The sequence below is a fragment of the Macrotis lagotis genome, chromosome X (genome assembly GCF_037893015.1).
Source record: "Macrotis lagotis isolate mMagLag1 chromosome X, bilby.v1.9.chrom.fasta, whole genome shotgun sequence".
NCBI lineage: Eukaryota > Metazoa > Chordata > Mammalia > Peramelemorphia > Peramelidae > Macrotis > Macrotis lagotis.
In genome coordinates this window covers 125,050,648-125,066,017 of record NC_133666.1, presented here as the reverse complement: position 1 = coordinate 125,066,017, position 15,370 = coordinate 125,050,648, and the positions used below count along the sequence as shown (strand labels likewise).

The following is a 15,370-nucleotide window of genomic DNA, read 5'->3' as shown; positions in this document are numbered from 1 at the left end:
CTGCCCGCTCACCGGCGGACTCTCCGGTGTTGATCCAGTCCGGGTTGGCGATGCTCGCGATGGCGAAGATATCGGCGGCCAAAAAGAGACATCCTGAGATGATGGTCAGTTTATCCATCTCCCCGTCCCCACTCCCCCCTCCCCCCTCCCCCCGGCCCCGGGACTCGCCGAGGCCTCACGCCACCCGCCCCATGGGCCGCCGCCGCCGCTGCCGTTGCCGCCGCCGCCGCCGCCGCCGCCGCCGCCGCCGCCGCCCGCCGGGGGCCGCCTCCCGCGCCGCCGCCGCCTCCTCGAGCCCGCCCCCGTCTCCTCCTCCTCCCCCCGCCCCCCCTCAGCGCCGCTCGCCCGGACCCAGCATCCGCGGCAGGGCCCGCACAGCGCCGGAACCGCGGCGCGCCCCGGAACTGCTCGGCCCGCCCGCCCCTGACCCGGAAGGGGACCTGCGTGCTCCGGGTTGGCTCCGGGGGAGGGCAGCGAGCCCACCTCCCCGCATCGCCGCGTGCCCCCGCTCCCCGCACGCCTCCTTCCCTCCCGGCCAGGGAACGTTTCGGGCGGCGGGCCGGGCCGGCTCGGGACCCTTCGGCGCCTCCTCGCGCTGGCCCAGCCAAACCTGCCCGGGCCCGAAGGTCAGACCCCCCCGCCAGCCCCGATTCATTGCAAATGGGGACTGTTTTCCTCATTTTCAGAAGGACCGACTGAGTGTTGGAGGAGGTCTAGGGATTCGCTTTGTATTTGGGAGCACGAAGAAGATTGCTTTCAAGCTCCCTGGAGAGTCATTTCAGTTTTAACATAAACTGCGCTTAATGCTGACTGAAATGAGCAGAGAATATTGTGAATTGATGAGCCAGGAGGGATGATGGACGCTGCCCCTTACAGCAGATCAGGCATCAAGGACAATCCTGACAGACCCGTAATGGAAAATGCCGTCCGCTCCCCCAGGGGAAAAAACCAAACAAGTCTCTGATTGCAGAGCAATGCATTCTAGGTTCACTTTTAGAAACTTCTAATATGTCCGCTCTTTCTTTCTCAAGCCCCCCCACCCCCACCCCCTTGGTTCTAATTTCTCTTTCACAACATGACTTATCTGTTAAACACGATTGTACGCGTACGGCAGATTGTTCACTGCCGTGGGGAGTGGGGGAAGGAAGGGAAAGTAGCAGAAAAATGTGAAACTCTAAAGCTTGCAAGGAATGTTGAAAACCCTTTGCGTGTGATTGGAAAGTAAAATGAAATTAAAAAAAAAAAAGCTGTTCTGTTGAAGAATCTCTGGGGGAAAATACTCTGAACGTTTTAATGAGCTGGCATTTTATTTACATTGCAAAGTTTAAAAGGTTTCCTGTTCTCCAAAGTACAGTTTCCCCCATGACAAATGGATTAGGCCCATAAGGTTCTAAGGAATGAAGAAAACGTTTATTAAGCACTTATGAGCAGAGCACCCCGGGGATTCTAATAGAAAATTTGTCCAAGCTCATACTAATGGGGGAGACCACACATGGAAGGTTTCTCATATGGAAGGGTCCCATGGTCCTCTGGGTATAGTGGGAAATATTTCTAAAATTGAGCCTTTCAATAATGCCAAAGATTTTTGACAATAAGAAGTTTCTTCTTTGTTCAGTAGCTGTGGCTCTAGGACCTGCGGGAGCAGCTGTCATTCTGCATTGTCACAAGATTCACTTTCCCAGGATGATGGGACTGGTCTGGAAACCTTGCTATTTCCAGAGCTCTTGGGTTCAGATTCCTGGGCTGTCTCCACCAGGTCCTGAGGGAGATGATGTGATCAAAATGGTGGTGGTGGTGGTGGTTTAACTTGCCTGGCACATGTTTCCTATTTTTCACCATGATTTTCCCACTGGTTTGGAGGTGAGAGCAAAATGTTGAGGTCAGAAAGATCTGGGTTCAAGTTGTCTTGGGCGGGGAGGGAAAGAGGGTGAACATAGGGCAGGAAAGGAACTATGAAAGTCCTCTTAGCTGTAATTTGTGTAAAGTTATATGAGATTTTATAGAAGTAACAATATTTATAAACTTAAAGCTAAAATATTTAGTATTGGAGTAACCAAAACCACAAAGTAATTAAGAAATTACAAATCATTAATAATAGACTCAATCTGAGGGTTCCTTATTTTCAACAGGTAATCTGACGGAGGTTTCCTTTCTTCTAAAAGAACTCCCAAGGGGCGACTAGGTGACACAGTAGATAAAGCACTGCCTTGGAGTCAGGAGTACCTGGGTTCAAATCCAGTCTCAGACACTTAATAATTAACTAGCTGTGTGGCCTTGGGCAAGCCACTTAACCCCATTTGCCTTGCAAAAACCAAAAAAAAAAAGAGAGAGAGAGAGAGAGGATCTTTTCACCTAAAAGAACTCCCAAGCTAATTTTCAGTTTCAAACCAAATAAACAGTAAATAGAATATCAACTTTTCCCTTCAGTGCCACTTTAATTGGATCTTGAAAGACCTAGAAGAATGTTCTGTCACCATTTTTGGATTGGATGCCCATTTATAAAATCAGTGTAACCAATGTGTAAACCAACAACCATTTATTAAGTACTTGATATGTGCCAACCACTGTGCTAGGCAATAGGAAAATGAAGACAAAAGTAAAAACAGTTCCTGTCCTCAAGAAATTATATCTATAGCTATCTATCTATCTACATCTAACTATCTAGATATGTACAAAATAGTGTTCTTGTGTAGAAGACATTGATATTGGGAAAGAAGGATCAGAAAGGTTGTTCATGTAGAAAGTGGCTCTTGAGCTGAGCTCCAATCCAAACTATAGAATCTAAGGGGCAGAGGTGAGGAAGGAATGCATTCTAGGAACCTGGGTGGGCTGGGGAGGTAGTCAGAAGGGAGGATAGCCAGTATAAATGAACAAGGATAGGAAATGGAATGTAATATGGTTAAAATTCCAATATCTTACAGCTTCGCAGAAATCATTCATTCAACATATACATAGAAAGATATTTGAGTATCATGCTATGTTAGCTAGGAGGAGAGAGAGCAGATCAGTTTTATAATCTGGATTTTCCTGTACAAATGGCAGACTTTTAAGGAAAAGGTTATTGTTTTTATTTTTTAATGTTATATGACTTCTTTTTCACTAAGAAATTGGCATTAGATAATACAAATATTCCAGGAGCCTTGGATGTGACACATGGATAAAAATATAAAACATTGCTGAGCAGCCGAGATTACTGCATTACTGGATGATTTTGTTATTTTTCCATTGAAATGTTTGAGTTCAAAATAGCTGTATTCATGTCTATACTGTGTGTTGCCAAGCACTGAAGGAAAACTAGACCAAATAGGACTAAAAACTCCACATTTGTCATCTCCTTCACATCCCTCAATAGTGGTTACTGATGATTATATTCACCAATGAACCTTATTATAAGTAGCATGGTAATTAGTTGAGGGGACCCCTATGAACAAAATGAAATCTTTAATGTTCCTGATGAGTAGAGGAATAATGATTCAGTTCTTGTTCCTAAATAATTAAAAACCAAAATTCAGAATCCAGGCTCATCCGAAGTCTTATTCTCTAACTCTTTCAATTTATGACCCTACAGAAAAAAAATTAGGATAAAACAAAAATAGACCATAATTGATATCTTAAAAGAACAGAGATGATACTCAGGAGATGTAAGCAATGCCAAATGCATTAAGCTAAAAAGGCAAGGATAACTAGGTTCTAGTCCTTACTGTAGTCACTATGTGATGATGAATAAGTCTCTTCACATCTAGATTAGTTTCTTCCCAAGTGGGGAAGATGGTGGTAAAATTGGATAAAATGATTTTTAAGGCCATTTTCACCTCTAAACTTTTTATGATTTTATGATTAACTTCTCAAAGATCCCTTTAGTTAAAGTTTAATAATGATTGATGCAAGGATAGTAGAGGTAGCTCTTTTTTTTTTTTTTTTTTTTTTTTTAGGTTTTTGCGAGGCAATGGGGTTAAGTGGCTTGCCCAAGGCTACACAGCTAGGTAATTATTAAGTGTCTGAGGTCAGATTTGAACTCAGGTACTCCTGACTCCAGAGTCGGTACTCTATCCACTTCGCTACCTAGCTGCCCCTGATAGCTCTTTTTATTCAGAGCGGAGATGAACCAGGACACTTTTCATAACAAGAAGAGGAAGCCTCCTCTAGGGTACTTAGAAAAAAGAGAAGGCACCACAAAAGGTACAATATTTGAAACTCCAAATCATAAATGACAGGTGTATTATATTGACAGTTTCTGTGGATCTGTGGACCAAGAAAAGTTTGGAGTTTCAGGAAATAGATGGTGCTCGACCCCTTTTTTCAGATTTAATACACCATAAGAGTTTTAGAGATCATCTATTCTACTCCCCACCCCTCAACCACATTGCCATGTGACAGAGACTTGGTGAGGTGGAATTCTTGTTAGCAATGGCATTAACCAGAGTTCCCTAATTATCTGGGGAGCTTTTGCCTTGGGGAGCTTTCTTCTGCCAAGAAACCATACTAAGAAGCTGAGAAACCACAAGATCAAGAGAATGAAGGTGAACTGCAGTGGTCCCCTACATGTTTCTTGTCTAATTAGCAAGGAACTGAGGGACTAGATGTGATCCTTGTCAGAAAGTAGGTAAAGCAATAGAAACTGAGATCTAATTGCAAAAATAGAAAGTTCATGCATAATAGAAAGAGAGATCTGAATGGATCCCAGGGTTGAGAGCATAGAGGAGACCATGCTTGGGCAAAAGACTGAGGTCCAGCACACAACTGTTCCCTCTAGTCTACTACAGAAGAAACTCATTTTACTTGTCCAATCATTTTTCCATTCTTCTATCAACTGGATCATTGGATTTCTAATTTTAAAAAATGCACAGTTTTAGTAATCATCTTTTTTTTAATTTTGTTAACATGTTTGATAGCTCAGTGGATAGGGTACTGGACCTGGAGTCAGGAGGACCTGAATTCAAATCTTATCTCATACAATAAGTATCTGTTTGACCCTGGGTAAGTCGTTTATGCATATTGTCTTAATCTACTAAAGAAAGAAATGACAAAACCTCCCAGTATCTTTGCCAAGAAAACCCCAAGAACAGGATGGTCCATGTGATCATTGAAGAGTCAGGCACAACTAAACAACAATAATGTCTATAATGATATGATTTCCCTCTCAGGACTGTTTAACCTCATCCTAGTAATTTTGGTATGTGTGGTTTCATCATTTTACCAATTTCTTCATATAATTATTGTTCAAATAACTTGTTCTTTGACTCATTAGGATTTTATTAAGTCTTCATTTGGGCCCGTGTCTTTCATTTGTGGTCCCTGAACCAATAACCATTTTTATTTTGCAAGGTCTGTAAAGGATATATTTATTGTTTCTGTCTTTTTACCTTTGTATGCAGTTTCTGTCTGCCTTAACACAAGGTTAATATGCAATAAAACATAAAAATTCAATGTGGCACTGAGATAGTTCTGTTTACAAGATATCTTTTAGTTCTAATTTTGCCATAAATTTGTTTCTATATTTTCTCTTTATCTTTCTGTTAGATTTATCTAAAATTGAGAAAGACATGGATGGGGGTGGCTAGGTGGTGCAGTGAATAGAGCACTGGCCTTGGAGTCAGAGTACCTGGGTTCAAATCCAACCTCAGACACTTAATAATTACCTATCCATGTGGCCTAGGGCAAGTAACTTAACCCTATTGCCTTGAAAAATCTAAAAAAAAAAAGACATGGAAATCTCCTGTCACTTTTGACAGGAGCTCATTTTACATTTCCTTTATGACTTTAATTGCTAAGACACTTGGAGCATGTTACATTTAACATTGACAATGATTGTTGTCTTTCAGCATAAAATTGTTTCCTTAGTTTTTTTCCTTATTATGTCTTGAATGTTTGTTATTTCTTTGTTGGATAGTATGATTGTAACTCCCGTTCTTTTGGATTCACTTGATGTAAAATAAATTTTTTTTCCCCAGACCCTCATTTTTAATCTGTGTATGTCTTTGTTTTTAAAATATGTTTCTTGTAAGCAACATATTGTGAAGTGTTTTTTTATCCAATCTGTCACATTTTTGTTTTATTGAATTTTTTAAACTACTGACATTTAATAAATTAGATTTTTATTTTCTTCTATTGTCTTTATTTTTTCCAAATTGGGATTCTCTCCCTTTTCTTCTTTTGCACACACATGCTTTGTTTCCAGTTATTTCACCTTACTGTATTTTAAGAACCTTATTCCCACTGGCTCTCTTTTCCTTACTTTCAAATCCTCTCTCCCTTTGTGATCCTTTTCACTAGCTTTAGAATTTGGTTTATTATTTCTTTTTTTTCTTTCTTTTATCTAGTTCAGGGTCACCCAAAATATGATGTGGCCTGCAGTGCAATTTTATGCAGTCTGCCTGTAGATTTTAATTTTTCAAGAGCAGAAAATAAAATAATTTGCATGAAATGTGTATTAGATTATTAAATTCTGTTACTAATAAATAATTTCATTGATGATTTTCTTTGATGTTTTTAAGCAGTATTATGGACAGAACATATTGCATGGAATTTTCTTTTTCTTTTAATTTTTTTTCCTTTTTCTTTAATATTTATTCTCATTTTGTATATATAATGTTTTTTATATACATTAATAAAATATTCTTGTTTAAGAGTAAATGAAATACCCCTCCCCCATAAATATAGACTCACTTGAGCGATAAAGGGGAGAAGAAAAAAAATTAAAATTAAAAAAAATAATAGTAATAATTATAGGTATGGCCAGGTGGTGCAATGGATGGAGCACCAGCCCTGGAGCCATAAGCACCCAAGCCCACATCAGGCCCCGTACACCCAAACAATCACCCAGCCGTGTGACATGCAAGCCACCCTAACTCCACTGCCCTGCAAAAAACACAAAAAGAAAAAAAAACCCAAATAAAATAGTAATAATAGTAGGGGTGGCTGGGTGGCCAACAGAGCATTGGCCCTTGAGCCAGGAGCACCCAGGTCCAAATCCTGCCTCAGACACCCAATGATCACTCTGCTATGTGGCCGCAGGCAGGCCACCCAGCCCCATTTGCCCTGCACCCCCCATAATAATGATGATGATGATAATAAATAATAATAATAATAATAAATGTGCTTGAGTCTTTGTTCCAACACCAACAACTCTGTCACGGGTGGATCACATTATTTATGATAAAGTCCATCACAAAAGTTATTTCCATATTTTCCCACTGTTGCCATTGCTGATTGCAACTCCTTCCTTTTGTATTTCTCCACTACCATTTACTATATTTTCTCTCTCCTTTCACTCTGACTCTGCTGTAGGGTCGCTGAGTGGCCCAGCAGACGATCCCTGGTCCCGGGGCCAAGAAGCCCTGAGCCCCCATACCACCCCTTAGGCCCAGCTCCACCTGGCCCTATGGTCCTGGACAGGCCTTCCAATCCCAGCCCCTTGAAGAAGTAAAAAAGAAAATGTGTTATATCTGACCACTCTCCCCCCATGGTGCATCCTCTCCTCCATCATTCACATACCCCCTTCCCCCGTCCCCCTTCTCTCCTTCTTACTCCAGATGTCTATACCCCATTGAGTATATATGCTGTTTCCTCTCCTAACCATGTCTGATAAGAGCAAAGATTCCCTCATTCCCCCTTGCCTTCCCCCCTTCTATATCATTGCAATAGCTCATTGTAATTATATGAGATATCTTGGCCTATATCCCTCTCCTTTTTCTTTCTCCCATTACATTTCCCTTTTTGCTATTGACTCCATTTTTACACCGTATTTTCTCTTCAAATTCAGCTTTCTCCTGTGCTTCAACTATAAAAGCTCCCTCTACCTGCTGTATTAACTGAGAAGGTTCATATGAGTATTATCAATGTCCTTTTTCTATGCAGGAATACATGCAGTTCATCATCAAGTCCCTCCTATTTTCCCCTTCTCCTCCAATCTCTATGCTTCACCTGAGTCCTGTATCTGAAGATCAAACCATCTGTTCAGCTCTGGCCATTCTAGCAGGAACATTTGAAATTCCCCTGGTTCATTGAAAGTCCATTTTTTCCCCTGGAAGAGGACATTCAGCCTTGCTGGGTAGTTGATTCTTGGCTGCATTCCAAGCTCTTTTGCCTTCTGGTATATTATATTCCAAGACCTATGAGCTTCCAATGTAGTTGCGGCTAAGTCCTGTGTGATCCTGACTGCAGCTCTACAATATTTGAACTGTGCCCTTCTGGCTACTTGTAATATTTTCTCTTTGACTTGGGAGTTCTGGTATTTGGCTATAATATTCCTAGGGGTTGGTTTTTTGGGATCTCTTTCTTGGGGGGGGGGGGTGTTGGATTCTCTCCATTTCTATTTTGCCCTCTGCTTCTAGGATATCAGGGCAATTTTCCTGTAGTAATTCTTTGAAAATGATGTCAAGGCTCTTTTCAGGTATTCTGATAATTTTTAAATTATCTTGTCTAAGTCTGTTTTCCATATCAGTTGTTTTTTTCAATGAGATGTTTCACATTTTCTTCTAATTTTTCATTCTTTTGGTTTTGAAGTTTTGAGTCCTGGTTTCTTGTAAATTCATCAATCTCCCTGAGTTGTACTCTTTGTCTGAAGGATTTGTTTTCCTCAGAGAGCTTTCTTATCTCTTTTTCCATCTGGCCAGTTTTGCTTTTTAAAGCATTCTTCTCCTCAATAACTTTTTGAACTGTTTTATCCATTTGACCTAAGCTGGTTTTTAGCATGCTATTTTCTTCAGCATTTTTTTGGATTTCCTTGACTAGGCTGCTGACTTCATTTTCATGTTTTTCCTGCGTCTCTCTCATTTCTTTTCCCAGGTTTTCTTCTAACTCCCTCATTTGATTTTCAAAGTCTTTTTTAAAGCTCTGTCATAGCCTGCGCCCAATTTCTGTTTTTCTTGGAGTCTTTAGATGCAGGAGCTTGTGCTTCCTCATCTTCAGACTGAGTATTTTGATCCTTCTTGGGCTCATATGCAAAATATTTCTCAATGGTGTTCCTCTTGTTTTTCTGCTTGCTCATTTTCCCAGCCTGAGTCTGGTTTTGGGGTGCTTCCTGAGCTTTTGGGATACTCCCATAAGGGTCTCAGTGTGTGAGGCTCTGTCCTCTCTCCTGGTCTTTGAATGATCATATACTCCCCCCTCTGCCATGGGGCTGAGGTGGGGGGGCCCTGCTGTTCTATGGGGGGCCTAGACTGCGATCAGGATCTGAATGTGTTCAGAACCCCAGAGTCCTGTTCCAGGGGCAGAGGACAGAGGCTCGGTGGCAGTCTTTCACTCCCCTCCCTGAGCTCAATGGGGTCATGCCCTGGAGGCTCCTGCTTACCTGCCCTGCCTGCTTCTGTTTCCTGGTCTGCCTAGGCCAAGTTGCTGCTTGCTGCTCTCTGTGTGCCCTGAGGGCTGGGCTTCATGTGCTCACTCTGACAAAGGTCCCCTGCTGTTCCCCCAATTTGTGCCTGGTGCTCCCTGGGGTGCAGCTCAGGAAACTCCCCTGCTGCTGTGAGCCACAGCTCCCAGCGCCCTGGGGCTGCCTCTAGGAGGCTGAAGTTCTCTCGCTCTGGCAGGCCACCCCTCTGGTGGGCCGCCCCTCCGAGCCCAGGGAGCAGAGCCTTTCTGCTCTTTTCTAGGTTACCTTGAGTAGGAGAACTGCCTCACTGGGTCCCTCTGTGGGTTCTGTCTCTCGAAAGTTTAGTTAGAGTCCTTAGTTTAGAAGTTTTATGAGAGAGCGCCTAAGACACAATCCGCTCTTGTCACCATCTTGGCTCTGCCCCCTTTCATGGAATTTTCAATCCATTTATGGAATGTGTTCAGTCTGTGTGATTTAGACCAGTCGGTGTGCATCATTATACTGTTGTGTTGTTGCTTTGTTGTGTTTGTTCTTGCTCTTTGCACCATCTCCTGTCATATTGATTACACCTGTTCTCCCACTTTCTGAGAAATTAAAAGTACTATGACTTTTTGTAGCCCTTGGCAAACCTAAATAAGATAAGACTACAAATTAGTTTATATTTTTATTCTGGGCATGACCCTCACATAATTATTTTATTTTAATGTAGCCCTAATATAACCTAAGGTTGCACAGCCCTGATCTAGTTATTTAATCCTTGAGTTTTTTTCTCACTCTTCTCATCCCCTTTCACTCCTCCTTCTGTCCCACTTAAATAGTCAAATTCAATTTCCCTTTCTCTCTTCCCCTTCAACTTGTTGAAAGTCTTCTATTTCATTGAATGTCCATTTGTAGATTATCCCTCCTAGATCTATTTTGCTGGTCAATCATTTTTCCTATGAGATATTTTGCATTTCCTTCTAGTTTTCCAGTCATTTGATTTTATTTGATGGATTCTTGATGTATTATAGAGTCATTAGTTTCCACTTGCCCAATTCAGAATTTTAAGGATTTATTTTCTTCATTTGGCTTTTGTATCACCTTTTTCATTTGAGCAATTCTACTTTTGAAGGATTTGTTTTCTTTTTCCACTTGGCACTTCTACTTTTAAAGATGTTGTTTTCTTCAATCAATTTTTGTGCTTCTTTTTCCAATTTTTTTTCTAGTTCTCCTGCATGACCTTCATTTCTTATCACAATTTTTCTTCTATCTCTTATTTGGTTTATAAAACTCTTTTTGAGCTCTTCCAAGAACACCAATTCATAATCCCCTTTAAGATGTTACATGTAGTCATTTTGACCCTGCTTTCCTCTTCTGGGATGGTGTTTTGATCTTCCCTGTCACCATAATAACTTTCTATGATTAGGGCTCTCTTTGTTTATTTGCTCATTTAAAAGTTGAGCTCTGTTCCTGGGGTACAGGGGGTACAGTTCCAAGCCTTTTTTTCTGGGGGCCAGGGGCCTGGCTTTCCACCCTGAGGCCTCAGTGCTGGAGCTTACTCTTGCATTAGGGTAGTCCAACTCAGTGCAGCCTGTTACACCAACATTCTGGGGCTCACAGTATGCCTTCTGTGCTGGGGCTGGAGCCCTCACTGATGGCCCCAGTATAGCTTGCCTGCTAGTCCAGGACCCAAGAACGTCCATTACTGATCTTCTCTGTGGCCAAGAGCCTTTGGTTTCCCTGTTCCTCACCCAGGCTGTGTTACCCTTTTACCCAAGTGAGACAGACCTTTCCTGAAGTTCTTCTAAGATATCTTGATCTGAAAAGTTGTTTCACTCTGTCTTTTTGTGGGTTCTATTGCTCCAGAATCTGTTTAGAGTTTTCATTTAAAGTTATTTCAGAGGGAAACTCAGGAAGCTTCCTAGCTTCTCTCTACCATCTTGGCTCCACCCAGAAAGTATTTTTAAATTGTCTGGACAATTAATGATTCACTAATCTCAGGTTTTACCTCAGATGACTTCTGAGGAAATAGATTTAGCTCTACCAGGATGCTGGGCACTTTAGTGAAGTGCCCCACAGTCACACACATGTGCATCTTGCCCCTGTCCTTTCTGTTCCCGTTATCTGTTTGAGCTCTATTATGCCACAGAACACAGACTGCTATCACAGCCTGAGGAAATTTCTGCCATTTCAACCTCAGTGGCACTGGACCATAGAGAAGACCTCCTTGGAAGGAGATATGGGGAATGAGATATAGAGTAGAGTTCTAATAAAAGTATGTGGGTGCATGTAGCTTTGTGTAGCCTGCTCAGAGGAGTGTGGTGGACAGTGCTGATGGAGCACATTAGGGGTTAGGGATTAACCTACTCTGTTGCTGGTTCAATGAGTTTTCAGCTTGTTTGGGTTCTTGATGTCCTAGACAATAGAGACAATGAAATTCCTTTATTTCTATTTTAGAGAGATCTTAGAATTGGAGAAATATCTAGTCCTCCATTATGATGGTCATGAGACTTGGGAAGGGGGGTAAGAAATTCAAGTATGGATCCCTTCTCAAAATTATTTGTAAATTCCTATTGTTACCACTGAAGTAATTTTATAGTTTTGATACCCAGGGTCACAAAAATGCCAGAGATAAGTAGCATCAAAAATACATTTAATGACTCTTTTAAGTATAATTCAATTGTTGGGGAGAATAGAGATTCTAGGACACAAGCTTTTACTGAGAAGAAAGATTCCAAAATACCAATTTGTGTGGGAGGAAGAATAGAACCCTCTTTTATGTTGTGCATTATCTTCAAGTTAAACTTCTTAGCAGAAAATACAGCTTAAGTCTTATGTTTTGGGGTGGTAATGGAGTGATGGTCATTTTTTCATTCATTTAGATTTTCCTTTTTGAATTGTTAGGCCAATCACTTTTGATTAACCATGGATCTAATTTAGAAGATCCTGTAATATTCTGGATTTTAATGAAGTCAGTACAATATCATTAGCCAACAGGAGTGTCTGAAAAAATTTTGTCATCTATGTAGAAACCCTCTCCATATAGAACTTGACCAAGATTTTTCTCTGTCATTGGCAAAGAAATATCTCTTTGTTTTATGCTTAACTTGATATTAATAGAGGATCATTGAACAAAAAGATTTCCGTGGTCCATTTCTCAAAGAAACTCATATAATTTTTACTTTGCAAAAGAGACTCAGACTCTTTGTTGAAGGAGCTGTTAAAGCTGCCCTCATACCCCCTACTCCTTATGTTTTCTTTTTATCCTGAACTTGACAAAAATCAAATAAGATGAGTATTTTCATATACAAAGTAAAAAAGAAAAAAGAGAATCACATGTGTAGTTTAGTGGATCACAGAGTTCGTTTCTTCTTTTTTGTTTGTTTTTTTGCAAGGCAAATGGGGTTAAGTGACTTGCCCAAGGTCACACAGCTGGGTAATTATTAAGTATCTGAGTTCCAATTTGAACACAGGTCCTCCTGAATCCAGGGCCAGTGCTCTATCCACTGTGCCACCTAGCCAACATCTAGACATCCCCTTTGTGTTTAAGTATAAAAAAATTCAATGTGATTTTCAAAATTGATCTCAGCCTCCATTTTTAAACTTCCTTCTGTTCTCTTCTATGCATTTTAAAAATTCTTAAATGATTATCTTTTTGCTTAATTTTTACCCTTAGCCCTTCTTTCCCCACAAAGCAAAACAAAACCCCAACAACCCATATACCAACTATGAAATATGTAAATGCAAGCAAAACAAATTCTCTCAATTAGCTATGTCCAAAAAATTCTCTTTCCACACACTAAGTTTACTACCATATAGTTGGGAGGTGGCAAACATGTTTGTTCCATTGAACTTCTGAAATTTGAGTGTCATTACATTGATCAGGCTCTTTATAGTCTTTCTTAATTCTTTTCTTTTCAATGTTGCTATTATACAAATTATTCTGTGTTCTTTTCAATTTTTTTAATCAGTTATACAAACCTGCCTAGGTTTCTATGAAACTATCACTTTAGTCATTTCTCATTTCCAAAAATATTCCATTATTTTCACACATCATGATTTGTTCAGCCATTTCACTAATTTCTTTCTGCTACCCTCACAACTGAATTTGACTTTATTTTTTTAAAAGATTTTATTTATTTTGAGTTTTACAATTTTTCCCCTAATCTTACTTCCCGCCCCCCCCCCACAGAAGGCAATTTGCTAGTCTTTACATTGTTTCCATGGTATACATTGATCCAAATTGAATGTGATGAGAGAGAAATCATATCCTTAAAGAAGAAACATGAAGTATAAGAGATAGCAAGATCAGACAAAAAGATATCAGGGTTTTTTTTTTTCCCCCTAAATTGAAGGTAATAGTCTTTAGTCTTTGTTCAAACTCCTCAGTTCTTTCTCTGGATACAGATGGTATTGAATTTAACTTTAAAAGCTGCTCTGGGGGTGGCTAGGTGGCGCAGTAGATAGAGCACTGGCCCTGGAGTCAGGAGTACCTGAGTTCAAATCCTGACCTCAGACACTTAATAATTATCTAAACTGTGTGCCCTTGGGCAAACCACTTAACCCCATTGCCTTGCAAAAAAAAATGCTCTGGGAGGCAGCTAGGTGGCACAGTGGATAGAGCACTGAATCTGAAGTCAGAGTGACCCAAGTTCAAATTTGACCCAAGACACTTCCTGGCTGGGTGACCTTTGGCAATTCACTTAACCTCTGTCTACTTCAGTTTCTTCAGTTGTTTAAAAAAAAGGGTGGGGAGAGGGAGTAATAATAACACTTCATTAAGTTGTCCTGAAAATCAAATGAAAGAGTATTTTTTAATTTCTTAGTATAGTGCTTGGTGCTTAATCAACACTTGTTCTCATCTCTCTTAATGTCATGCAGCCTGTCTCTGATTGTGAAATTATTTTGGTGACAGTTATAGAGAATAATAATTATAGTTAATATTCATACAACTCTTTAAGATTTTTTAAGCATTTGAAATGTCAAGTGTCCCAATAGTCTTAGTATAGTTTTAAGCAAATTTTATTAAGACTTTTTAGATATCTTGTATTGTTTCTTTTGGTCCTCATAATAACCCTGTGAGCTTACCCTATTACAGGAATGAAAAATGCTTGCATTTGCCCTTCCTGGTGGGTTATATAGAGGACAGGCAGATATTGCCTATCTAGTTCCAATCCAACAAGTGGAAATTGGGTGGATATTTTTCCAGCTATGTATGACTGAGGGCCTGGTACTCTGATGATGTAAAGTCTTCTACAGAGCTATGAAGCCACAAAGACTCTTGTGTTTCTAAGATAGAACTGGGTTTGCATACAGAAGGTTAAAACTGCCCATTTCTGTTTCTTTCCTTGTTGAAATACTCAGTGGAGGAAGGGGCAGCTGTTTACTCTCTCCCACTTGACCACCCTATGTCCATGAACACATGGTACCTCTTTTTGTGTGTGTGTTTGCTTATTTCTGATTGAAGCAACAGTATTTTGAGAAAGGAATGCCCATGTAAGCTGATGAATTCAACAGAGCCAGTGGTCCCATCAAAGGTCTCAGCAGCACACATAGCCAACAGAACCTACCCCTTGATTATGTTGGAGAAAGCAGGGTGAAACACCTAAAAATGAGGGATTTTTTTTGCCTGATTTTTTAAAGTGAGAATAAAAATAATAAAATAGAGGGGGTGGTGGTGGTATTCTGGTATAGTCAAAAAAACTTGAATACACATCCCAGATATGACACATACTAGCAGTGTGACAAAGGGCAAGTCACTCCTCAGTGCCTTAGGTAACTACCTAATAAACTGAATGGATAGCAAAGTGGATAGAGTGCTGGGCCTGGAGTCAGGTAGATATCTTCCTGAATTCAAATCTGGTCTCAGATACTTACTAGATGTGTGACCCAGAACAATTCACTTAACCCTGTTTTCCTCAGTTTCCTCATCTGGAAAATGAGCTGGAGAAGTAAATGGCAAACCAATCCAGTATCTTTGCTAAGAAAACCCCAATAGTGTCAAGAACAGGTGAACATAAGAGATGACTGGACAACAGCAACTATTTAATAATTAGAGAAATTCCAGTTTTTTTGGTA

The 15,370-nt window shown here is 40.4% G+C and overlaps 1 protein-coding gene across 1 annotated transcript in view; it reads right to left on the bottom strand.

The window, feature by feature from the left end:
- Positions 1–129, bottom strand: part of MOSMO (modulator of smoothened) — an 86,759-nt gene extending 86,630 nt beyond the window's left edge. The window contains exon 1 of the mRNA XM_074200600.1: positions 13–129. Within this exon, the coding sequence (XP_074056701.1) occupies positions 13–118 (106 nt within the window). The 5' untranslated portion in view covers positions 119–129. The remainder of the gene's footprint in view (positions 1–12) is intronic.
- Between the last annotated feature and the right edge of the window lie 15,241 nt (positions 130–15,370).